The sequence below is a fragment of the Melanostigma gelatinosum genome (genome assembly GCF_949748355.1).
Source record: "Melanostigma gelatinosum genome assembly, chromosome: 9".
In the NCBI taxonomy this organism is placed as follows: Eukaryota; Metazoa; Chordata; class Actinopteri; order Perciformes; family Zoarcidae; genus Melanostigma; species Melanostigma gelatinosum.
Genome location: NC_136642.1, coordinates 17,147,651 through 17,173,927, shown reverse-complemented (window position 1 = coordinate 17,173,927; position 26,277 = coordinate 17,147,651). Strand labels below are relative to the sequence as shown.

Here is a 26,277-nt window from a genome sequence, read left to right as displayed (position 1 = left end):
GAGGCATTCACATTAACTAGGCTCCTGGACTGTGTCAATGCCATCAGAGACTGGACGGCAGAAAACTGCCTGCAACTCAACGACTCTAAGACGGAGGTCCTAGTTATTGCTCCAGAGGAGTTTGTCCCCATGATCAGGCAGATTATTAGTCCTCTCTCCTCTGCTTCCCATTGCAACCTGCGCAATCTTGGGATTTTCTTTGATCGCTCCATGTCATTTGACCCTCATGTTAAGCAGCTGTCCAGGTCATGTTTCTTCCATCTAAGAAATATCAGTAAACTGAGATCTGTATTATCAACGCCTGAATTAGAAATGATCATACACACATTTATCTCCTCTCGCATTGACTACTGCAACTCACTTTTTACATCACTCAGTGTATCTGCTCTTAACCGTCTGCAGGTCATCCAAAATGCTGCCGCCAGATTACTCACCAGGACAAACCGACGGTCTCACATCACCCCCGTACTCCGATCTCTCCACTGGCTTCCTGTAGCATCTCGGATACACTTCAAAATTCTCACCATCACTTACAGAGCACTTCACGGTCAGGCTCCGACTTATGTAGCTGATCTACTTCGCCCCTATTCACCCGCCCGCACTCTCAGGTCAAATGCTCTAGGTCTTCTGTCAGTCCCACGCACACGATTTAAGACCCGTGGTGACCGAGCCTTTGAGGCAGTGGCCCCGAGGCTCTGGAATGCTCTGCCTGCAACTCTACGCCTCGCCGATACTGTGGATACTTTTAAAAGCCAGCTAAAAACCCACCTGTTTAGGCTGGCGTTTGTGTAAAAGTAAACCCATGTCCTAGACCTGCTCTTAACATTTGTTTTACATTTTTATTTTATTTTTATTTTATTCTTTAACATTTTTTATTCACTCTGTGTATGTAATTTATTGACCGTAGGGTCACATTGTGTTTTTTATGCTTTTAAATGTCTGCTCTGTTAAGCACTTTGTGATAGTACTGTCTGTGAAAAGCGCTATATAAATAAAATTCATTCATTCATTCATTCATTCATTCATTCATTCATTACCTTTTGGAGAGTGACTTCTTTGTTGTTGCTGGCCGAATGATTGGTCATTCATTCCTCCATAGTGGGCCATGTCTTGGAGGACTCAGCCCAGCTATCCTGCATGTGCTCTTTGGTGGATCCCCAGAAGAAGCCATAATAGATATTGAGGACTGTGCTGACCTTGATATCCGTGAGACAATCAAAGTGATAAAATACATTTTCACAGTAAGATTTTAATGATAAAAATTCGGGGCAAGGACAATAAAAGTAATACCTGATGTCAGAAATTTTTCTCAGAGATTTATAATACCACAATCACATGATTTACTAATTTCAACCAGCAGGGGGTGCTGAAGCAATATTAAAACCATCAACGTAAGTCCATTTCTTGAAAACATGTAATTATAGTGACGGATGTCATCATGTAAAATGTGTTTTTAGCGCAAACACAGTTTTAACAGGTTCCCAACATGCTGTTTAAAAGAGATACAAAATGACATTATTTGGGATGTGGTTTGAGACCAGTGGGTGGTGTCAACCACGTGATTGATAGTTATTGACAAGTTGTCCTCTAGTTGTCCTATTTGTTGTATCAAATCTGAATATTATGCAAGTCTTGAGAAATCAGGAATTCTAATCTATTCTAATTCTAATTGTCATTATTAGCTGGAGGGTGCAGCAGACTTGTCACCTGAAGAAAATAACCTCATTAATGAGTTGGCACTGTTCTGGGATTTGCCTGCAGTCACATCTGACAACAGAAGATGGCTGCTGGACAAACTGCTCCTCCATGCTGTGAGTATTCTGATCTGTACTGAATAGATCATACAAACCAGATCGACGAATCAGAGTTAAGGTTCTGATGTAGGACAACATTTTGTCGTTCACATTTTGTCTTTTTTTGTGACATACACAGATGGATGTTGATGAGTTTATTAAGTAATGCTAATTAGACTATTAGTCAAAGATGAGTAAGGCTGCTTTGCTTTTCTGTTGTGATGCAAATGTTTTGCAGGTCCTTGGAAGAACCTCAAGACAAGTGAAACAGTTACGAAGGGGGTTAAAAGAGACACCGATCTGGCCTTTGCTAACTGAGAGGAAAGACACAATTCCCCTCTTTACAAGAGCATCTGATGTACAGTGCACACCACAGGTAAGTGACCCCATGATGCAAAGTCAAAAACACTCACACAAATGACTTTCTCAGAAATGACATGTGTTTTCTACCCTCTGGCAGCCATTGGTTTCACTTCATTACAATAAACATTAACCTGGTGAGATCTGAAACGTGTTTCAATGAAATGATCACAGTCAGCATTTGATCTCTACCTACATCACATCACTGCATGGACAAGTACTGCTCAAACATGGTTGTCCTGAAGTCCTTGCAAGTTGAGTTTCATAGAAATGAACTGACACTAATTGCTGCCTAAAAGGAAGGAAACCAATTTTAAAAATGTGTTGCCATGCAAAAACCTCCAGTATGGTTCTTTAAAATAACAACTATGCCCTGATCGAATTACAATTTGGATTATTAGAATTGAAAATGTCTCATTTTCTATTCTGCTGTTTATTGTGCTTTCTATTCTCTTGTTTGTTTGGAAACACAAGTTGCTTAAAAGGATAAGTTGACTGCCTGCCACTTAAAATTAACCTTAGCAAAGCTCTTCATCAGACTTCACAATAGAAATAGAAGGTTAGTCTGGGGTTAGCGCTGTTGGAATATTAGCTGAACTAATCACAATTTAAACCTCTTTACAATCACTTTACAACTATATCATTATCATGTCACCTGCTGCCTGCCTCCATAGACACACACACACACGTTTCTCTCCCATCTTTTATGGTACAGTGTGCAATGACAGAAACATGTATGTGGCGACGTGATATAGTGCACACTGCACACACACACACACGTACAGCTCACAATCTGCATCGCGACCTTGGCTTGTTCTGATTTGTGATTACTATTCAAACAGGTTTATTATCCAAACCCAAGTATAGGAAAGGACAGTTTGCCCTACTCAGACATAATGATGGCAGTTTATTCAGGACAGAGTTTAAAAGCTGCCTTTCTCCTCATGAGACTGAATGGCACAGATGATTCCTCACAATCATTTATCGTGTTTCCTCTGAACAGTCGCTGTGACTAGATTAAAGGCAGATCTATTTATTTCAGGACTGTGTTTTTCCCGTGGCGAAGCTACCGGTACAATATTTGTATGTTTTGTACCTGCAAGCTCACACTGAATGTAAATGCGCGCAAGTCTGAGGCAAGGACGGCCCCCAAAGTCGAGACATTTTGACATCCCTTCCTTTTTAAAAAAAAAAAGGGAGCTGTGCTAAAATGAGCTTCGCTGAACCGGATTAGCGTCAGGTGGTTGGGGAATAAACACAACTAGTAGATGTTTTCACAGTAATGCCAATATAGAACTGTGAGCGTGTTTATCTTTTGTGTCCTCAGATGCTGCAGGACGTAGTGGCTAAAGCGCTCAAACACCACGGGATCACTGCCGAGCATGAGTGCTTTGAGGCCTGCGGCAAAAGACTGTTTGACATCTCGAAATTCTACCTCAAGGTTGGTCTGTTTACTGCCCACACGCAGTCAGCGCCGTCCTCCCTTTGACAGTTTCTTTATTTGTATGCTTTGTATCCAGGACTTGTACTGCAATTTTGACCATATGTTTTGTTAGAGATCCTCGCAACAAATTAAAACAATAATAGGAACAGTTTGAAGACATCCATTTCTGATATTTTTGCCCAAAACACATATTTCCATCTATTTTCTTTTGTGGCTCCTTGTAAATTGTGATTAGGCGTTTTTGTTTGATAGAATACAAACACTGAGGAAAAGCTGTTGCCAACATTGCAACATTGAATTTCTTTTGAGTGTTTGTTTTTGTGTAGATAGTATTTTTCATTGCTATTTTTCTTTCTGTAAGTATTTGGCATCACTGCAGGCACCTCAGGTTTATAGGACAATGGATACCACACTGAAGAAAAACACACATTACTTGATGGACAGTTGACTTATTTTTGTCTGCATATCATTTATTCCTGTGACGCATCACTGGCCTGTTTCAAGTGTTTGATTTTGATTATGGACAAATATGTAGTTTAATCTAATACAACTCACTGTATGTAGTCATTTCCCTCTGAAATGTATTGCAGGATAAAGTAGCTGAAAATGCTCAAGAATATTTTATCGATATTTGAGTACATGTTCCACTTTGCTTTTTTTCTCTACTCTGTTCTACCAATATCCTCTCCCCACTTCAAATGTGTTCAACTTTGGCCTAAAATATCTGATGTGTATGATGTAAAGCCCACTTGAGTTTACCGTACTCTGTCAGTCAGAGTGATCTCCTCTTCTGTTGTTTGATCCCAGGATCTGAAGACATCTCGTGGTCTGCATGAGGAGATGAAGAAGGCAGCCAGCAGCAACGTCAAACGGGTAACTCCACCAGACACCAATGGTTCTCACCTTGGCTTTGTAGTCCTTCTAAACCTAAATGTTTTCTTGTTCTCGGTCATTGACTGGGTGTTGGAGAAGACTTCAAGGAATTAAAGACTTAAAGAATACGAGAGAAAAACTTCATTTTATGTGATTTATTTTTATTACAGCTAAAAGAAGGTTCCACCTTTTATTTTAGATTAGAAGAACAATAGTTCTATTGCCAACAACTATTGCTGGAATAAACAAGTATGCTCACCTTAAAACATATTGGCTGTGGATGAAAACAAAATACATAACACACATGTGACAACACATTGGTGGGCATCACACTCACAACATGTTATCTTTGTGCTAGCTCAAATGTACATGTAGCGCAGACGGACACCAATTCCATCCAGCACTAAACAACGAAAATAAACATTATTTTTGGTACAGTACACGCACATTAAATGTTCTCGAACATGAAGGATAACAGAATCTATAACTGGAGGATGGTCTTAAAATGCGAAACATTATTAGTCACTCTATTGCTCTCCCACAGGTTTCTTCCTCTTTCCTCCCCGTTAAAGGGGTTTTTGGGGAGTTTTTCCTGTTCTGATGTGAGGGTTCCGGGACAAGAGGATGTCAAACGTGTACATATTGTAAAGCCCTCTGAGGCAAATTTGTAATTTGTGATTTTGGGCTATACAAAAATAAATATGATTGAATTGAATTGAATTAGCCTTGCTGTTCTCTCCTGAACGCTTAGTCACTCGAAAAGAAGGATTTCACATCCTGCTTCGCTCTTCACGCCGTGCTAGCTTTCTCTGGAGTACAGTGCCTTCTAGTGGCTTTAGTGGCAACATCATTGTTCCCACTAGGTCAGTCACTTGTAAAACTACTGCTGGAATAAACAAGCATGCTCACTTTAAAACATATTGGCTGTGCATAAAAACATAAATGCATAACACATATGTGACAACACATTGGTGGGCATCACACTCACAACATAAATATATATGAAATGTAAAATAAACATTATTTTAACCTTGCAGTTCCTGAACGCTTAGTCACTCGAAAAGAAGGATTTCACATCCTGCTTCGCTCTTCACGTCCCGCTAACTTGGTGGGCATCACACTCACAACATGTTATCTTTGTGCTAATCACAATTCTATCACTTGTGGGTTGCACTATCCAGTCCCACACAAAGTTCTCACGATTCCCACTCCAGCGACACCAACAAACAATCCTGCTGTCAGTAGACCTTTGCCACAGCGAGACCACCAACTTCTGGTCTGAGTCTCAGCAGCTGGAGGCATCATGAAGCTCTCTTTAAGGTCATTCAGATGTTCAGCCATCTTTAGCCGTTTTTCAAGCTCATCATTTCGGGCCGATGCGACATCATTGATATGTTGAGCCACATTTCGCCGCCGTTCAAGGTTATTATATAGGGCCGGCGTGAAATAACTGGGATTTTCATGCTTCTCAGTCTCAGCAGCTGGAGCCAGCAAGAGGTTCTCTTCAAGATCATTCAGATGGACCGACTTGACATCGTTATGTTCAGCCATCTTTATGGCTGTCCCATTTAGAAGACTCCTTCCAATGTATGAATACAGAAATGAATAAATACATGATGAAATAAATACAGAACTTAAATTAATTAATCTATTTCTACATTTCTGTATTCCTTCATTTAGTTATTTCTGTATTTCTGTGTCCGTATGTTAGTGAGGTAGGCGGTCCGAACCTCCTTCGTAAGCAGGATTGGTCGAGTCGGGGAGCAAGACAGAAGCAACCGATTACTAGCAGCTCATCCCTGTGGATCTAGCAGCACTCATGGCTTCGACCGGGCGGCCGCTGGCAGACCTGCTGCGGGATGTTTTCCATGCTAAATCCCTTGTGTAGACTAAACTATTATCGCCGGTGATGAGTGTTCTATTTCATCCTTACTGACCGCCAGAGGCAGTGCTTCACACTGGATATCTTCTGTCTCGCGCATGCAGTACAAAGAACAGGTGGAAGCTGTTCTGACTGGTGTGCGGCTTAGAACAAGGTCCCAGTACAGCGCCCCGTGCCTGCTGTACTGAGTTTCTACAGTCCCTCCTAGATAAGGGCCGGTCTCCCCTGCATGGGACCTACCCTTGGTACTGGACACCTTATGCTTGTCTCCTTTTGAACCCCTGGCACAGGCGGAGCCGAGATGGCTATCGGCAAAACGGTTTTCTCCTTGCCGTCAATTCAGCTCAATATGGGGGCAAGCTGCATGCCCCGTCAGTGGGAAAATCATGTCTGAGGTGGAACTCAGATGGCTTGGGTGTCACTTTCTGGCCTAATGCAGTGTTTCTCCCAAGGGTGTGGATACGTTCAAATATAAACCGGCCTATCCAGCTGGCAAAGTTGACCCCCCCCCCCCCCCCCCCTCCCCATTGGGAGAGGAGAGGTCAAGGCTGCTGTGCCCAGTGTGGGCCCTCAGAGCTTATGTGGAAGCCACCGCCTGCATAGTCAGTTATGGTGAGCCTAAGAAGGGCTGTGCTCCTTTTTTTTTTTTTTAAACAGCACCTGTCCCACTGGATAGTGGAGGCCATTGCCTATACATACAAGGCGAGCGGCTGTGCTCGGCCATCCGGGGTGAAGGGTCACTACCAAGAGTGTCTCCACACCAAGGGCAAGCCTGAGTGGTGTGCCTGTGGAGGATATATGTGCTGCGGCCTCATGGGCATCACCGAGCACATTCACCAAACACTACAGAGTTAACGTTGCCACCCCTCACCCACTGGGGAGGGTTCTTTGGCCAATTTTCTCTGCCGGAGCTATACGAGGTAGTTACTGTGCTTCCTCGTGACTCTTTTGGTATAAGTCATCCAGTGTGAAGCACTGCCTCTGGCGGTCAACCAGGATTCATAGAACCGTAGTTACATTCGTAACTTTCGATTTATTTATTCATGCTGTGAGTCAGATCACATTCCTGTAAAGTGCGCGATGATATCGCTAGCAAACATGTTTCTTCTGCAACGTCCTTATCTGATTATAGCTCATCCTCTTCACTTGATTCTAGCAGAGGTTTCAAGACTGTTTGGTCACTGCAGCTGCCAGTGATTCGGAGCGGATTCCGCCGTAGTTTAGCCTTTATTTGTCGTTATTTGACATGTGACAATACAGCCTCGCCATCCTGATTGCTCTTTAAAAGTGACTCCTTGTGTAACTGAAAGTGATTGAAACTTTGTTGCAGTGTTTCAGGGCGTTTTCACACCTTCAGTTAGTTTGCGTTGTTCTGATTCAGGGATGATACAATGTTGCAGCGCCCCCTTTGTTCGGTTTGTGTTCACACTGCAACATTTAACAGCGGACTAAATATTGTAAACAAACGCCACGCGCGAGCAAACTGTTCTCTCATTGGTCCGATTTCTATGAGGCTATAAATATGCCGTTGGTTTTTTTTTTTTAAGGGTGTGGGGGATTGGGGGTGCGTGAACCCCGTCGGGATGTAGAAGGTTGTTGACCACGTCCTTGTACTGCCCTCTGTCTCTTACCGCTGTTATATTGTTAATAGTACATGCAGTGGCGGGCCGTGTATTTTATACCTGGGCCTTCAGTGCTGTCCTATTACAGTTGAACCACCTTCCAATAACCTCATTATGATGCCAGCATGACGGATGAGTCGCCATTAACTGGCAATGCATATCAAAACTTAAATAACACAATGACAAGAACAAACTCACAAGAACCTACTGCAGATGTACAAAACAAAAGAAGTTCACTTACCAAAGCTGCCGTTTACTATTTAAAGACAAAGTCCATCCTCCTTTCTTTGATTACAGAGAGTTTAATGACACTGTTGTACATTGGGGCGGTTCAGTTCCAGCCAGAGGTCCTTCGATTCATGGACGCCAGTGATGACAGTCGAGCCTCCCCAGTTGTATTTCTTGAACATGTTTTAATGAGTTTGAGGGCTGAAAATGTCCGCTCGACAGAGGCAGTAGATATCGGGATTGTCACCGCCAAACATGCAAAAACACTAAAAATGTAATGTCACGTAAAAACGTCTTTCATATCTTTAAACTTTGACTCTTACTACAAAGTTCTGCTAGCTAGTTTCACAACAGCTCTGGCATGTCAAAGAATACGCCAAACATGTCAAACTAAAGATCTGATTGGTTGAAGACTGACAATCAACAATATCGTCCCCATTTAGTTAAACTGCACAGGGATTCACTTGTAATTCTGAAGGCCTCCGGGGAGATTTGTTCTGTGCAGCAACCGCGCGCGTCATCTAGCCGACTTGCTGAAGAACCAGACCCTGGCGGTCGAAGATCTGTCGTCCAATCAGATTGAAGATGAAGGTGCCGCGTACCTGAGAGGCTGTCGCCTGGCCGGGCTGCGTCCTGAGAGTGAGTCCAGAACACCTAGTTTTTAGTTATTTTAAGGGTTTTTAGCGACCCGAAGAGGAGAGAGTATTTATTTATTAAAGTATCACGTTTTTACTTATTTAAATGTTTAAGTTCTGAAGAGGAGAAAATATCAAGTTCCTCCCATCATTTGTTTTTTTAAAGGTTTGAGGATAAAGTATTGATTATTTTAGAGGTATGAAGAGGTTTAAGTATCTAGTTTGTTTTACTTACTAGATTTTCAGCAGCCTGAGGAGTTTAATGTATCCAGTAAATTCATACATTTCTGTAAAATGATTAGAGATTAAATTCACAAAGATTTAAAGTTATTGTGCTCCATGTTAATTATTTACAATATTATTAATTAAGTTTAGTTTTTAGGACAACCTTCTTCTACATTTCATCAGTGTCGAGGCTCCATAGGACACAGATAATGATAAAAAAAAACCACAGGAGAACTTGACAGTTTGACCTTTTTTCAAGTTGTATTTCTCCTAAGCAGAGTTACAGTAGTTCTGCCACTCAGCGTCCTCTTTCCACTGGCGATGAAACCGTTAAAACACAGAACAGGGGGATGGATACAGTAGTTACCATAGCACTGAGCAGTAAGGACACATCTAAAGTGGCAGTGGGAGATAGAGCGCGGGCACACAGACACAAATACTGTCACCAACTGATCGTCATTAAAGGAAAAAACAGATTAACTCAGAACACTCAAACACTGCGGCTGCTGCCTACGTATACTGTAGTAGAGCTAAGGGCTGTGATGCTATGACTTGGCTATGGGTGGTGCCTGTGTGTAAAAGAAAAGGGAGGGTGTGGGGGGATAAGTTGGGGTGGTCCCTTTCTTGATGTCCTTTTTGGACAGGAAGTGTCTACTCCTTGGAGTGCATGTACAGCAGCAGGTCAGCGACACGGTGGCTGTAGCCAAACTCATTATCATACCTGGAGAGAGTGGGAGCAAAAAGAGAAATTCATTGTTTTGTTTTGAAAAAGATAAAAACTGCGTCAGCTAACCCCTTACTTCCTGTTTTTCATGTGGGACTAACTAAGACATTTGAAAACTAACCAGGCAATGAGCTTGACGAAGTTGTCGTTGAGGGCGATGCCGGCACCAGCATCAAAGATGGAGGAGTGGGTGTCACCGATGAAGTCAGAGGACACCACCTGCAAAAAAACCAAACATTTCCATTTCCATTTTTTTTTTTCAATTAAATTAATTAAGAACAGAAATGAATGTAAATATAAATCCATGCATCTCAATTGAATGAACACAAGCACATCACCAGGCCTGAACCTCTTTACCCCATCCAACCCTCACTTACAAGTTTTGGCATCATTACTAGCCATGCATTTGCATTACAGTACATGTGAAATAAGTTTGGTGTTACCTGGTCCTCTGTGTAACCCAGGACTCCCTTCATGGGCCCATCTGCGGCCTTCTTGCAGGCTTCCTTAATTTGAGCATAAGTTGCAGGCTTGGACAGACGGCATGTCAGGTCCACCACTGACACATCAGCCACTGGCACCCTGAACGCCATGCCAGTCAGCTTACTAGAGAGCGGACGGACAAAAGAGATATTGGACGTTTGTCACCACCATCAGTTTCATTTTTTTGATCTTAAGCGCCTGGCCACAATTGGCAAAGGTGCATCTCATCAAGATGATAACAAATGTGGTTGACCGTACCCGTTGAGTTCGGGGATGACTTTGCCCACTGCCTTGGCGGCACCAGTGGAGGCTGGAATGATGTTCTGGGCGGCACCGCGGCCATCACGCCAGGCCTTGGCGCTGGGACCGTCCACAGTCTTCTGGGTGGCTGTGTACGCATGGACCGTAGTCTACGGAGAGGAGCGTCGCATTGCACAAAACATGAGTAACTGTCACACATATACAGTACCATCTATTAAAAAGTCCATGTCACAGCAATGGCTGGACACAGATTCACTGTGACCTACCATGAGAGCCTCCTCAATGCCAAAGTTATCATTGATGACTTTGGCCAGGGGGGCCAGGCAGTTGGTGGTGCAGGAAGCATTGCTGTCAACAGAAAGACAGACATGGTCAGCAACTATCAGACTATTAGATTCAGTTCTCTTGACATACAAATCTAAGAAGTTGTTTATGAAAATAAAAAATGCACCCTGAATGAATGTCCAAACCCAAACGGTATGTTACCTGACAATGGTCATGGTGGAGGGGTCGTATTTGTCCTCGTTAACTCCCATGACGAACATTGGAGCATCGGGTGAGGGGGCGGAAACAACCACGCGCTTTGCTCCGCCCTGGATGTGAGACTGCGATCAGACAGGAGAGGAAGAGGGCACGGGTTAGAGGCCGGACCATCTGTGCATTTGTTTCTTTATTTGTGAATGAGTATACGCGAGTACATACGGTGGCCTTCTCCACACTGAGGAAGACGCCGGTGGACTCGACAACATACTTGGCTCCAGCCTTGCCCCAGGGGATCTCTGATGGCTTCATACTAGAATCAGAGAAGATCAGAGTCAGTCTCAGATGAATGATAATCACTGCCATTTAGTTGTTGGCATTGATATAGGAAAGTACATTTTTTACTACACTTAAATTAACACCGTGGGATTAAAGAGTCTGCCAAAAAAGTAGACAGTGAGGTTAAAAACGACGGCGGGTCACCTCACAATTTTACACTGTGCTCAAAGAGGAACAGGAATGTTGCTTTTACAACACTCCTTTCTGGTGTTGCCTTCTGCACAGAGGAAGCGCCATTACTGAAAGGACTAAAACAGCTGGGGGGGGGCAGCTATACGAGTAACACCCTAGTCAGCACAAACTCTCATTCCATCATTCTATACTAAAGACCAGGAGGTGAAACTGGCATTAAAATACCTCACCTTAACAATATAATTAAATAATTCAAACTGAGCTCTTAGACGGCGACGTCTATTACCTCTCAGATATAATTAAAATTGTACTGAAGCTGCTTTAAATGAAAAGATTCCCTCATAATAAATCAGCTGGCCTGATCCTGGCCTCACTGGAGCTTGTGGCCACCTGTTAACATAAACACCAAACATCTTCCTCACTCACCACTGGAACACAGAGATTTCTTGGTCGTCGACGATGAGCTTGCCGTCTTCTTGGGACACCTCACCGTGGTAACGGCCGTGGGTAGAGTCATACTTGAACATGTAGACCTAGGAGGCAGGAGGGAAATGATGATGTTATAAGAGCAGGTAGGCAGAGGAGAACCTCATTAGAACACTACAGTATATAATTTCATGCACTTAACAGCCCGGCTCTTGCACAATACACACTGCAGGCTTGAATCTGGTTTTCCTATCCAATATTCAAAGTGAGTAATGATGTAAATCACATACACCAGATGCTCCACTGGAATTTAAATACATTTTAATAATTTGTAAGCAAGTACGTGTCTCACCATGTACTGCAAGTCGATGAAGGGGTCATTGACGGCCACAACCTTGATGCCTTTCTGAAGGCAAGCCCTCAAGACCAGACGGCCAATACGGCCGAAACTGCAGAGAGAGAGAGGGGGGGGGGAGAGAGAGATTAATAATAGTTGTTTTGGGAATGTGGTGGGAGACTTACTCAGGCTGCCGAACTACTCGTGGGACCTCATATGCATCCTCTAGCAAAGCCTCAAACTGTGATCTCACGTCATTGCAAAATAACTTCCCGTGCCTTTCCTACTACAGAACAAGAGCTGGCCATTAATCCCCATCAGCAGAATATCATGAGTTCCAACACGCCTATATTCCTGCAGCTCCACTGCTGTTAAGCTACGATTGATGAAAGCTGACCTCTTTGTTGTTGGTTGAAATTGAAAGCGTTTCTACAACAAACAACTTCAAGACTTTTATTGTGAAGTTACTGGGTCATGGAGCACTTGTTTTTTTTTGCCAGATCAGTTACATTGCTTGTACTCTGCCATTTATCATTTGATAGGAGTCCATTTGTGCCGTTCTGTGTTGCTCATGTCAAACTTCAGCATACTGTATCAAAGGGTGGATTTCATAAAGGTAATCAAAACTATTTCACCCTCGGAGCAAATGTATTTTCACTCCTCATCATATCCATTTGCTGATCATCATAACTTGTTGTGGAATAGTAAATGCCTATCCCCAAAATATGCCTCTCTGACGTCCTATCCCAGTCTGAATCCCGGTTTTAAAAGTGTGTGTGTGTTTTAACTCACCCATTGATTCCAACACAGAGGTCTGACATGGCTGCTGCTGCTGCTTGGGGGGGGATTGAGTTACCTGGGAGAAACAAAGAAACCAAAGACATTAGAAAGACTAAAACTACAGCTACTGATTGATAAAAACATGCAGCCAATCTCAGTTAAGAATGTCCTCTAGCTGGCAGCACACTCCGTCAGATGACTGTAGTGTAACAATGTGAACGCCCTCTTTTATTTCTCAGAGTTTAAATACATTCAGTATACACAAGTGTTTGGACCGAGACATGAAAATGCTCTGTGGAACAAACTTAACATCTACATTGTTATGTTCATTTGCTGTACAGCAACGCTACAGTAGCAGCTTCATAGCAGACAGGCGGCGTGACACATTTGCACTAAAAAGGGTGAAAAAACACCCAGCTGGTACAGTATTTGGTGTGCTCCTAAAGCTTGCATGACAAGAGGAGCGGGGTGCTTCAGCTGAAGTTGAAACACCAGACTGCAGCGGTGAAAGTGTGCTTTTTTGTCTGTGACGGAAAAAAAACAGGCTGTGAAACACGTTTTATGTGCATCTGCTGCAGGGGTGGAGATGTGCTACACCATGCAGGGACATGTTTTGAAAACAATTGGTAAGGAGGGAGAACGGGGAAGGTGTACCCAACAAACAGACTTGTATGCAGAGTGAACAAAGAGGAAGCCTGGCCTCGACTCAACTATGTGACCTCCTTTTCCTCCGCTTTCCGTGCTGCACACTAATCTGCCTGATTCAGCGCTCCACGCCTCCTCTGTCCTCTCCTCCTACCAATTGCATCACCTCTCCTTCACCTTCTAACCCCACCTCTTCCTCTCCTTTGCTGTCATTGTTAGCAGGGATATGCACATGCATCGTATTTAGCTTCTCAAATCCTCTTTCCCTTTTGGCACCAAAAAAAACCTCAAGATTTGAATGTGTGGATTAGGTCGCCAATATGTTCTTTTAGAAATCAAACAATTGAGCATTATATTTCAACACCTAACAGCTGTTTGAAGACACGTTTCAAAATCTAAAAAACAGAATGACTCTGGACTCATTTAGGGTTTATTGGTGTGTCTAAACACTTACTCATACAGGTGAACAGATGACTCACTGACCAGGTGATAGCCTGACAGTAGCCAACGTGTGTGTGTGCGTGTGTAACAAGCGCAGGTGCAGTAAGTAAGGGCAACGCAGATTGTCCTTGAGACTGGTTGGTTGTCATTCTAGACTACTGTAATCTCCTAATCTGGTGTGTGAGTGAGAACCAGTGGGGAGCATGTAAAACAGGATGTCGATCTGGTGAAATGCATTGTGGGAGCACTTTAAACAGACTAAAGGGGCAACCAGATTAGGATAAATCTCTCATTCTCACACACGCTCTTGAACAATAGAAGATAATAATTCCAACCTGGATTTATTCACTTGCTATGAAGCACAAATAGATGCTCCGTCTCGCTGGAACTGTCACCCTATGTGATGCCAGTCAAAATCAATTTATTGAACAGTCTGTGTCAGATCTCTCACTGGGTCATTAGTAGAGTATATTGTGGAACAGTCTCTTGTGTGCCTTTTGTAGAACCTTCCTTTCAGGGCAGAGCAGCCATTTTGTGTTCTATTGCTAGCATCCATTATATAAGGTCACCAAAGGAGAGAGAGGCAGAGAGACAGTATGACCGTGCTGTTCTCACATTACGTACTAGGCCTTTATACTCTGTTCCCACCATTACCTCCTGTGCATTCACAAAGCTCTGCTGCCGCCTTCTTTCCTCTCTTTTGAACTCTCCTTCCCCTGGTTGCCTGTGTTCTATCTGGCTGTCTTTCCCTCTGTGCAAACTTCTCAATTTTCTCTGCACGGAGCAGTTGCCCTGGGTTTTCCAACATAAAATGGCTGTTCTACTGACAGATGATGCTACCTTTTAAAACAGAGTGGGCTATTCTACTTCCCTAAAGCAGCATGAAGGTCTGGACAAAGACTAGTGGCGCCACATAAAACCAAACTATGTGGATCCAAATGTGAAGAATTAAACAACTTGGCTTTTTGACTGTGCACAGAAAATAGATTTTAATGAGTTGCTTCGGTTAAAACTTATGAAAACGTGCGATAGGGAACGTGCACAAGCGTGCGAGTCACTCTGCACAATATGTACTTGTGACACACTACTACTCCCCCCCTCCCGCCATGTCAGTTACTGTTGCCTAGCAACTGTGTGGGGCTTTGGCCAGTCAATGGGGAAAAGGGGGAGGAGTTACACTGGGCATCCCCCACAAAAAAAACCTCTTATTGCAGCTAAAATGAATAAATAAATGGAATGAAACGCTGCTGCTGAACCAGTATACTCTGATGCAGCGCCACTGTTCAGCTTCCAGATTTAGTGATGTGCATTCCCATGTAGTATTGGTTAGATGTGCAGCTCGTCCCAGTCCTGCCTCTTTCGGCTGCAGACCAATCAGCACACACTCCGTGGCGACATTCACAGAGACAGTATTGTGCAGGGCAAAGACGTTGCATGCAATCTGCTGACACTCATTAAAATGTAGAAAGAAGAGGCAGACAGACGGCCAGAGACTTGAAGTGTCGTAAGCTACCTTTCTGGTCAAAGTGAGCTCGCTTCGACCTGCCGTTTCTCTCTTTAATTACGTCCCTGGTTCAACAGTCTTTTTTGGCTCCATGAAATCCCACCTCTCATCCCCCTTCAGCCCACCACCCAAACTAATCATTAAAATGCAACTATTTTGTCTGCCTGCCCTCCCATCTGAGCTGTGACCCATCTCCCTCACACAAACAGAGTTTAACTGTGTGTGTGTGTGTGTGTGTGGGCAACATACTGCTGTATGTCAACAGAGCACTTGGACAGAGTGTAGACTCTGGTCTAATCCATGGACCTCAGTTTGAGGGAGTGCGGACAGACTACTGGACATCTTTCCATCAGTATAACATTCAACATACAGACAGAAAACACTAAATACGCAAGTCGAAGTTCTTAATGTGATGTCTGGGCTACATACATACATACATAAAATGGATTTTAATGAGTTGCTTGGGTTAAAACCTATGAAAACATGCGATAGGGAACGTGCGAGTCACTCTGCACAATATGTACTTGTGACACACTACTACTACTACTCTTCCCCCCCCCCCCCATGTCAGTTACTGTTTCCTAGCAACGTGTGGGGCTTTGGCCAGTCAATGGGGAAGAGGGGGAGGAGTTACACTGGGCATCCCCCACAAAAAAACCCTATATATACACACATACACATATATGTATATACATATACACACACACACATATGTGTACGTGTGTACGTGTGTACATATATACATGTGTACACATATACATGTGTACACATACATACATACATATACATGTGTACACATACATACATGCACACACACTTGAGTGGCTGTCTTCTAAAGTTGTACCAGTCGGGAGAGTAAAAGTACAGCTAAGCTAGACTAAGATAAACTAGTATATTCAGTCTTTGGGTTGCCTTGGTTTGTGTATAAATTGTAAACTCTAGAGTGAGTGAATGAACTCCGTGCCTCTTCCCTCGCTTCACTCCCCCTTCCTGTGTCTGCCCGTCTCGTCTCCGTTCAAACCTTCCTCACACTTTTTAACCACACCCTCTTTCTCACCAGTATTTTTCCACTGCAGTGGGTTGATTGGCCATACAGACTACCCAATTAGGCCATGTTTTCTGTTCTTGAACGCCTCTCGGTGAAACAAATACATCAGAGGCTGAACAATAAATGCCGGTTATACACCCTTAGGTGCACACAGTAGTGACGGGGAGTCAAAACTTTGTCTTTAACTTCAGGAACTTTTCTTCTGCGCATCAGTATAGCCGCTTCCTCCCTTTTTATAGCCTCATCACTGACACGTCACTTTGCTGCCATAAACTAGTCAGTTAATTGTCAAACATCATCACGTCACCAGGCAGACACATACCAAGCACAGCACCACAGGCTGTGTCCTACTCAGCAGGCATGGGCTCACGCTGACAGACAGACAAGATAAGCTCATTCACCTGCAGCCAATTAACAGGATAAGCAGATACTGAATTTATACAGTTGCAACAATTTAAGAAGCTTTAGTAATAATTAAAATAGAAGATAAGGAAGGCAGTTTTATAAAAGTTGCATGTAGTGCAGGTTAGCAAAGACTTGTCCATGCACACACCATCATGAATTAGTAAAAGGTTTGCTTTATCAAACGGAGGATTCAACAGGTGAGAGACATGCGACCGCTCTGCAGAGGTGAATGCTCGCCCACACACACACACACAGCCGACCAGCTTGTGTCAGCACAGCAGGCAGATGACAGATATCCTTCCTCAAGCTTAGACCCGTCATCTGCCTCCTCTCCTCCCTCACGCTTCTGTGCACGCGTACACTTTAAGGTTGTGTCTGCCACCTTCCTCTATACCATGCTTGCAACTGCAATTTTGAATAACTGCGTAATAAAACCGATGCCTTAAAACTGGCAACAGTTAGGTGCCGAGTCACTCTGGAGTTCCTTCTCTCTTACACACATCATGGACAAGATGGCTGGTTGATAAAATGGAGGGACACTCACGCTTTCCTCAGATCTAATTCATTCGTTACAGCATCCAGTCCATATCTATGAATAATGTAACAGAGACCACACGGCCTTTCACTTGCATACATCATGAGTCGCTTGTGTGTCAACATCTCCTTAATATTATAGCTGTAGCTCTTGATAAGCTGGAACAATGCATCCTGTACATTGCTAGTGTTCTCCAGCTAATCACTTTGGCTAACAGATTACTCCTCGCTCAGCAACAGGTCGGTAACCCAGTCACTGACATTTCAGGTTTTTTGCAGACACCCTGATCGGCATCAACTACAAGAACAAATTGAACGTCAAAAGTAATGAGCAAGCTAATAACAGCTGTGCTTCATATGCATGGCATCTACAAATAATATGATAATATAACTCAGAACAGGGCACATATTTGGCCAATTCTAGCCTGTCATGGTGCATCAATGTAGCATTTAACCACTGCAAATGCAGCGATCAAACTAGCAGCACATAAAGCTGTTTGACTATAATACTTAGCATTTCCCTGGCAGCACTGTGCCCGTTATTAGTGACCTTCACTCATCCAGAGCTAAGAGAAGGGACTCCCGGTTGATATAGAGTTGAGAATAAAGATCAGCAGCTGGTCAGCATCAAGGCAGCAGGGCCTGCAGTGACCTTCCTCAGCTGGAGGCATAACCTTCAACGGGTAGACGAGGCCTAAACATGGCTGCAGCTACCACACCTACAGGAGACGATTGAGAGTAACTGCAAGCAAACAGCGAGCGGCACAATTATACTATAAATAACACCGCATATATGAGATAAACTATGTTTGCACAATAATTCCCCTCATTGAACAAGGCTGACCGGTCCAGTTTTTTTTTAATGAAACTATTGTTGTACCAAAATACTGTACGGCTGATTAAGGTGACTTAATAAATTTACTTCAGGTGTGTGGTAGTGTTACTTTATTTTTTTTAAAAGCGCAGGGCTCTTTGCAAACTCCATCAACAGGTCTCGAGTCAAACTGCGACAGAATAATGCGACACTCCGCTGCGTCTCTGCCCTTCGAAGCAATCATTTCAGTATTTCGACGTTTAATAAAGCAAACGTTATATTCGCTTTCATCACATTGCTCTCTGCTGCCCTTCATAGCGAGACAAGGCTGCATTTCATCTCAGAAATCTAAATTGCGCAACGACGACAGACTTCATCATGGCGATCCCAGGAGGCACGTCTCCACCTCCACTTATGCAACGTTAAACTCGCTCACCCTGGACATCGACTCAGGACGAGAACGTAGGATTGCAGTAAAATTACAGATTTTACAGCAAACCTATTTTCATTAAAACCGCATATCTACATACACAGGACTCTGTTGCTGCTGTGATAAACGCGGAAATAGATATTTTGTAAAGGGGTAAAAAACATGGAGACTAATCCACTTCCGCAAAGATGCAGCAGGAGCTGCCAATGTCACGTTAGCCGCTCAGGAAGACAACGTAGTGTCAGATGAATGAATCACAATATGAAGGGACACAACTCGTATATCTAGGTTATCTTCACAACGGGCGTCATTCGCGGTCATTGTACAGGCTTTGATGTCGGCTCTGTGATGCAACGTAACGACTCACAGAGCGTTACGCAACGACCGGCCTCTCTCCAGACTCCAAGGCTGCATCCTCTCCCATCCTCGCGCTCTCTCTTCCTGCACCATTAAAGCGTTCACCCTGCCAAAGGAGTCGTTTTACAAATGAATGAAACGTTGCTCCACTCTCTCGTGCACTAGCGTCACTGTAAGATAACAATGCGTGGCTGATTAATATATGAAATTCCTTAATAAGGCCAAAGGGGTGGACACCGGCTTCCGTAAATAGTTTACGGCGATTAGTAAAAGTCAGCCTCCGTAAATACATGCGATGCATTTCACAGAAGATATGCAGGTTGCCATTTAAAACGGCATTAGTTAGTGAAATAAGTCGATGTATGGCAGGCCTACATGTGTGCACCGACAGATACGATAACGTTTGAAACTGTAGCGGAGGCGGAGTCGTGTGAAATACATTTAAAGTCCTCATGTCGTGCATGTCACTAGGGCCTCGGACACGTTACACGGTGAGTCGGTGTGGTGGCTTACCTTTCGGGCTGATGCTGCGTGGGTCTGTGTGCGCAGTCCGCATTCCTGTTTTATACCAGACACGTGCCCTGACGACTTGACGTCATGTCCTCCTTCGCTGTTCGCCTCCATTCGGGACGAGGTACTGGTCACGCGCTCTCGCGGCGGCTACCATAGTAACTAGAGGGATGGAGCCCCGATGGTTAGGTGTTGTTGTTTTTACACATCTCGTCAATGAAGACCCGAGAATGGTGTCGATGATTAAAGATAATATGAACCAGAGAGAAACACAGATCAGAGAGACAGACTGGCAGGATGCCAAAGTGGAAGTAGTGGAATGATGTAACATTTTGTCCCATTCCCACCATGCACAAGAGTTGGTCACGTGCATGTGACGAAATACTGAGGAAAAGCAGCTGGATGCTTGGACATCCTTTATTTGCAAAAGGCAGAGAGACGAAGCAGCTGCAGATCACAATAGTAAAAAAAACAGTATTCATATTATTGGTAGGCTGGTCACTCTGCATGGTGCAGGTTACTGTTGGCACACACCAGCTCTCCATGTGCTTCGATCTGTTAAGGATTGTAGACTGGATCGCCTGTGGATGCAGTGTATGTGTGAGTGTGTGTGTTTATAGATGCATGAAGCTAACATGTCACGTTCCTAAGGAGACCTTCTGTTCTGCTGCTGAACTGGTTTTATATGCATGCACGTAGCAATATAAAATAAAGTACATAACAATACAAATTAGATTAATAGATCATTCGATTTAGGATGAATTGTTCTGTACTATTTCTCTCCTTTTTTTGCACCTCCTTTCCCCTTCAAACGTCACAGCACGTGATAACAAGCCTACGTGAGGGAGGGTGCGTACACGTGCAACATGGGAAATCCCTGCAGTGCAGCGCAAGAGGGAAGGATCGCTCCTTGACCAACATGATTTACACACACTGCACATCCCGTCTTGCATTTCGTCATCCCTGATTGCATTTCCGCAGAGTAGTACAAGATTATTTGTATGTTATAATTTGTTCGAGATTTTCATTCAGATTTTTCATCTGAAACCTTTTTCCCGAGATCCTTAATGTCTCATAATTGGTTTATACTTTTCATTTTATCTCTCAGATGATGTATCATGTAAATGAGTGCATGAGACTAACAGCGTCCTCTATCTATCTGTCTATCTATCTATCTATCTATCTATCTATCTATCTATCTATCTATCTATCTATCTGTCTATCTGTCTATCTATCTATCTGTCTGTCTGTCTGTCTGTCTGTCTGTCTGTCTGTCTGTCTGTCTGTCTGTCTGTCTGTCTGTCTGTCTATCTATCTATCTATCTATCTATCTATATATCTGTCTGTCTGTCTGTCTGTCTGTCTGTCTGTCTGTCTGTCTGTCTGTCTGTCTGTCTGTCTGTCTGTCTGTCTGTCTGTCTGTCTGTCTATCTATCTATCTATCTATCTATCTATCTATCTATCATTTATGCATAACATTTAGTTAAATTTGAGAAAACATGATCATTTTCAGGTCATGCTCACAACTCGTTTCAAGTTTAAAGGACATAATACAATCAAATCAGCGTATGTAGTTCTTCTGAGTGGGCTATTTAACATTTTTCAGATTTCAGCACCGTCACGAGGCCCACTCAGTACCACAAGTGAACCTATGGCGCCATCTTCTGGACAAACCACCGTTCTGTAGCCTATTGCGCAATCTTCCTGTTCAATGATAAATGGGTGGTAAAATGTTGTGCAGGGCTGTTTTAAAAGCTGTCTCTTGTGCCTTTTCCTCACACAACTCTTTGACACCACACTGCTAATTCTGTTGACTGTCAGCATAGTTTGGACAACGCGCTGCATGTAGCACAGAGAAGGTTTTAGGATGTTTTTGTAGAGGACCTGTGTTTTTTTTTCACAGTGGAGCTCTTATGCTTGTGGTGCTCACTGCAGTGGAAACATTATATTCAGATTGGTAAAGACAGCAAGTTGTGTTATATTTGGTCTGACCACGCACTGGGTCTCACCACAAAGAGGCCATATTGAAATACTAAACATACTAGACGTTTGAGGGTCCACCGTCGATCGATCTAGTTTTCATAGCATTCCCCATTTTTGCCTTTTTCTAAATGTATTTATTTACAAAATGTACACAGGATGAAACAGAAGAGTGACTCAACTTGAGGGCCATTTAATTACACTTCATATGCATTCTCTTTGAGGGGCAGCAGAGGGCGAAGTTGCCCTTACAGTAATATAGTAGTATGAGGGAACGTTAACTGATGGTCAGTGTTTGTTCTGTTCACCTTGAGCTGAATCTAATATGTTTTACGAATGTATCTAAGAACAAATAACAGAATAGATAAATAATAAAGCAGTGTTAAATGAATGCACACAAATGTGTTCTGGTAATTCATTTATCAACTGCTATATCTCTTTTATATGAAGTGGAATACACTGTTAATCATATGTCTCTTTCGATGGAAGGCAGAAGTTCATAAGGCTACAGATGATTCTCAGATGTAGATAATGTCATGTGTGCGTTGTTTGGGTTAACAAAGCTCAGGTCATCTGTGAATTACTGCCATGAACAAGAATGAGTCATTTCAACAGGTTTGCAGGGAATCTAATAAACTGGTCACAGAAAATATAAATTCTAACTTTTTAATAATAACAATAATTCTAGTCCACCCTGCATGAGCTGCAAACTCCACTGGGCCATACGTACAACTCTTAGCAGGCAATAAGAAGAGAAAAAGCAGTAGATGGTGTTCTCATCTGTTATGAGATTATCGTATGAGGAAAAACCTTTGCAATGTCTTGAGTGCATTCTTTTTCTCTTTCGTCATTTCTTTCCTCCACACACCATAGATTATGTCTTGGGAACAGGGAGCACCTGTGTAGCAGAACAAAGTATTTATTGATATTTAAACTTCCTTCTATAAACCGTCAGCTGAATTGAGCCCCGAGCCAAATCTGTCATATACACCTCCTACCACTACTTAACAGGAAATTTAGGTCTGAGCGGAGGTGTGTGCAGATGTGAATATATATGAGATTTCAGGCTTTCCCTCATACACAACATTGGAAAAACAAACCGTTTGTCATTATAATTCAAACTTTTAAAATAATTACCATATGTTCCAGTTATGTCATGTGTTTAATAGCCAGTGCATTATGCCTAATTTTCACGTTTACATTACTCCGTATGATTATATCTCGTATATAGTTTTTCTTCACATTCTCAACCCACTGAAAGTGATTTAAGACAACGCTAATGCTGTGGACTTGAACAGTTCAACACACTGAGCCTATGGTACCATTAAAACAACCTCCTGACCCCCTCAGGCAGAGAGCTGGCCCTCTCTGATAATATTTTCATAGGCTGTGAATTATAAGTGTTTAAAGGGGCACTAATCGCAGAGTTACACTCATGCCAAGAGCTGCTGAGCATCAGTAAACCACAAAGTCTGGATAGAGAGCCGAGAGGGCCAGGTTTGAGCCAAAGTTAAAACATTCATTATAACAATTATTTTTTATGGCGTATCTGCCTTTTAATAAAGTATACAGTGTAAAATGAAAGAAAAGAAGGGAAGGATAGGGGATGAAATACAGCAAAACCATCTTGAGTCAGATTTAAACCTTTGACACCACTTATAGCCTATGCCTGAGGCTGCAGCATTTCCACAATTTTCCAAACTTTGTGACAAAAATGGTGGAACGCAATGGTGGCCAAACGGTGAGACAGACTGCTTGAAGGTAAGGGTCCTGGCTTGAAAGCGTGGGCTGGCGGAGTGAGATTCTCCCTTCTGAACAGCTAACATTAAGATTGTTGTGAACAGTGTTTTACCTCCACTGTATTCAAGATTATGTCCAAACCAAAAAAACAACAACACAGACTATAGTGAAATACAATGCACACTGTTAACTGAATAGTTTTTCATTGTGTCATGAATGTTCCATAACACATTCAAATCAAATCCCAACACAGAAAACAAAGTGAGGAGGTGTATTGCATTTCAGTGTTGTCCAGCAGAGGGCAGCACACTTCTGCCAATGCTAAATGCAAAGCACTGTCATTAGTTTGCATGAGGAGGCGCAAGAAAGCCTTTTATTTTAAAGAAGACACATCAAAATTGAAAAAAAAATGTTGACCGCTAAGATACTACAGTTGGCTAGCTAGCGTTAGCCTGGAACATCTGATCTAATAAAGGAGGATAGGTTAAAGTTAAGAGACAGTGTAGAGTGCATCAAGCATCAATCTATAGGAACGCATCGGCAATTGGTCGGATGATTTTACTCTGGGGGCAACGTACAGTACTTCTGGGGTTCCGGTGTAGCCAAGGGATACCTGGATAACGTGTACCGGGGCCAAGACCTCCTCTTTTGTGTGCCGCTCATTGTTTACGGTCCCATTAGCAACTTGTGAGGTGAGGATGGAGTTGGACTTGAGAGACGACGTCTGCGACCGAGTTGTCTCACAAGTAGCCAATCAGGCAAGCTAATAAAAAGCTAAATCGCCGTCAGACGATGGCCGGTTCTTAGATTGCATTTTGGCCAATGCGTTCTGGCCCTTTTCCTCTCCACATGGACTGTTTACCAAAGCCCGCTGAGAAGAGATTGGTCAATACTCTGACTACAAATGGAAGCTAGAACATTTTCAACACCAAAATCTTGTCTCTTTGCCTCCAAATTCTGCAGTGACATGCAGGTATCTGTTTAGAGATTAATCAAACATGTCCCGCCTGTATGCAGGTCGATACAAAGTGTTCTCACTCAGAGAGTGAACAGGGTCCAAAATCTGGATGATGGAAAAGTCCAGCGTCTGTATGGATGCCGGGCTCTGGTGGTTTGGTTGCGTTGAAAGAAACTTCTCCCTCAGCTGCTCTCAATGTCCTCCTGATTCACCGCAGCAGAAACAACAGCCTGAAGCACCCTAAAAGTGGAGGAGCTGCAGTACTTCAGATGAACACTCGTGTTGTCTGCCCATACGGAGGAGATCGACCAAACATGCAAATGAGTGATGGCTACCTGTGGTTGTGTCGATTGCAGCGCTGTACATCATTTGTTATATAATATCTGTCAACCCAGAGCTTTTTCCCCATGACTGAGCTCCTTTTCAATGATATTGCTGCCATAAAAAAGATTCCACAGCGATCTGAGAGACGGATCAGTCAAACCGTGCATCCGTCTACTTTCCTACCTTCCTTCCAACCTACCTGTCTCTTTACTGTGTATATCTCCTCCACTTCCTCTCCCATTCTGCCGAGTTTTCTTTGGCCTGGCACTGAGGGACTGGAAGTGTCACCTCATCACAGCAGAGTTTTGTTTCCCTTGGAGTCTGGATGTCTGTTAATCTGATCCGAAATCCATGGAATTGGCAGCTTCCTACAAACACCGTTGGCTCTCAAACGACTCTAGGAAGTCCATCTTACATCGTCTTTCTGGAAGATAGACTGCCTGTATGACTCTACAATCAGCCTCAGCGGTGCGTGGGAGTTTTGAACCTCTCCTTGCTTTGGCTGGGTTTTTACTATGGAAGCAAACAAGCCGTTGTGCAATGAAATGCTCTCAAATTCCACTTTGCTGCCACAGCCATGTATAGACATCCTTGCAGTCTGATAAAATATACTTGAATGGGCAGGTTATCAGTCATATACGGTGTGCAAGGATAAGATAAGATAATACTTTATTAGTCCCACAGCGGGGACGTTTTGCAGGATTACAGCAGCAGAGTGGATAGTGTATGAACAAGAGACATGGGTGAAGCAGCCTGTCACTGAAGGAGCTGTTAGTGTCCTCCAACCCGGAGAAGTTCTCCATCAGGGATGATATTTTGGCCATCATTCTCCTTTTTACCACCACTTCCACTGGATAGTTTATTATCTTAAGGTAGTTTATTCTGCACGACAGTAACTGGTTGGATACAGGTTTAAGAAACAAGCAGCAAGTCCACTCTCCACTGTAAAAACCACTATATGTATTGTGGCAGCCGGAGGGGCAACCCCAGAGGGGTAGTGATAGAGGGACGATATTGCCTGACATGGAGGCGGAGCCCCCATGTCAGGGAATGGAAAAGAGCGCCAAACCACCATCAGCCCAACAAGCAACACCTGAGGAGGAGAGACGAGGGAGCGACCACACCCTATCAGAGGAGGAGGAGGGGACTACAAAAGGGCCCAGGAAACAGGAAACCGGGAGAGAGTAGGAGTAGAAGAGGAAGAAGAAGAAGAAGAAGAAGTAGCCTAATCAGCGAAACCCTTGGAGAAGACTGCCTTACCCCTGGATCACCCTGGAACGTCTGACTACCCGCCCGGCTCACGACCCCGGCCTGTACGACTACCCTGCTCCTGCCCGCGCCCTGGACCGTCTGAGGAATACCCGTTGTGCACCGAACCGTGGAATTGGACACCGACCATCCCTCTGGAAAGCGGACATTGTGTTATTGAGTGTCTATCCTACCTCTTTCCACTCTCTACCTTCAGTAAAAACCTCACTTGAACCGTTTATCTGCCGACTGGTTGTGTTTATTGGTCAGTGTTGTCGTGAAACCCCCTGTCCACCCCGGGGGCTGTCACAACTT

At 43.5% G+C, this 26,277-nt stretch overlaps 1 protein-coding gene across 1 annotated transcript; it reads right to left on the bottom strand.

The window, feature by feature from the left end:
* Positions 1-9,297: 9,297 nt before the first annotated feature.
* Positions 9,298-19,806, bottom strand: gapdhs (glyceraldehyde-3-phosphate dehydrogenase, spermatogenic). Its single transcript, XM_079274734.1, has 11 exons — positions 19,716-19,806; positions 13,037-13,100; positions 12,260-12,356; positions 11,908-12,014; positions 11,233-11,323; positions 11,017-11,135; positions 10,797-10,878; positions 10,528-10,679; positions 10,230-10,392; positions 9,908-10,005; positions 9,298-9,783 (listed from the first exon to the last, which is right to left on the bottom strand). The coding sequence occupies exons 1-11, from the start codon at positions 19,756-19,758 to the stop codon at positions 9,714-9,716; spliced, it is 1,086 nt and encodes a 361-aa protein (XP_079130860.1). The 5' UTR covers positions 19,759-19,806; the 3' UTR covers positions 9,298-9,713.
* Between the last annotated feature and the right edge of the window lie 6,471 nt (positions 19,807-26,277).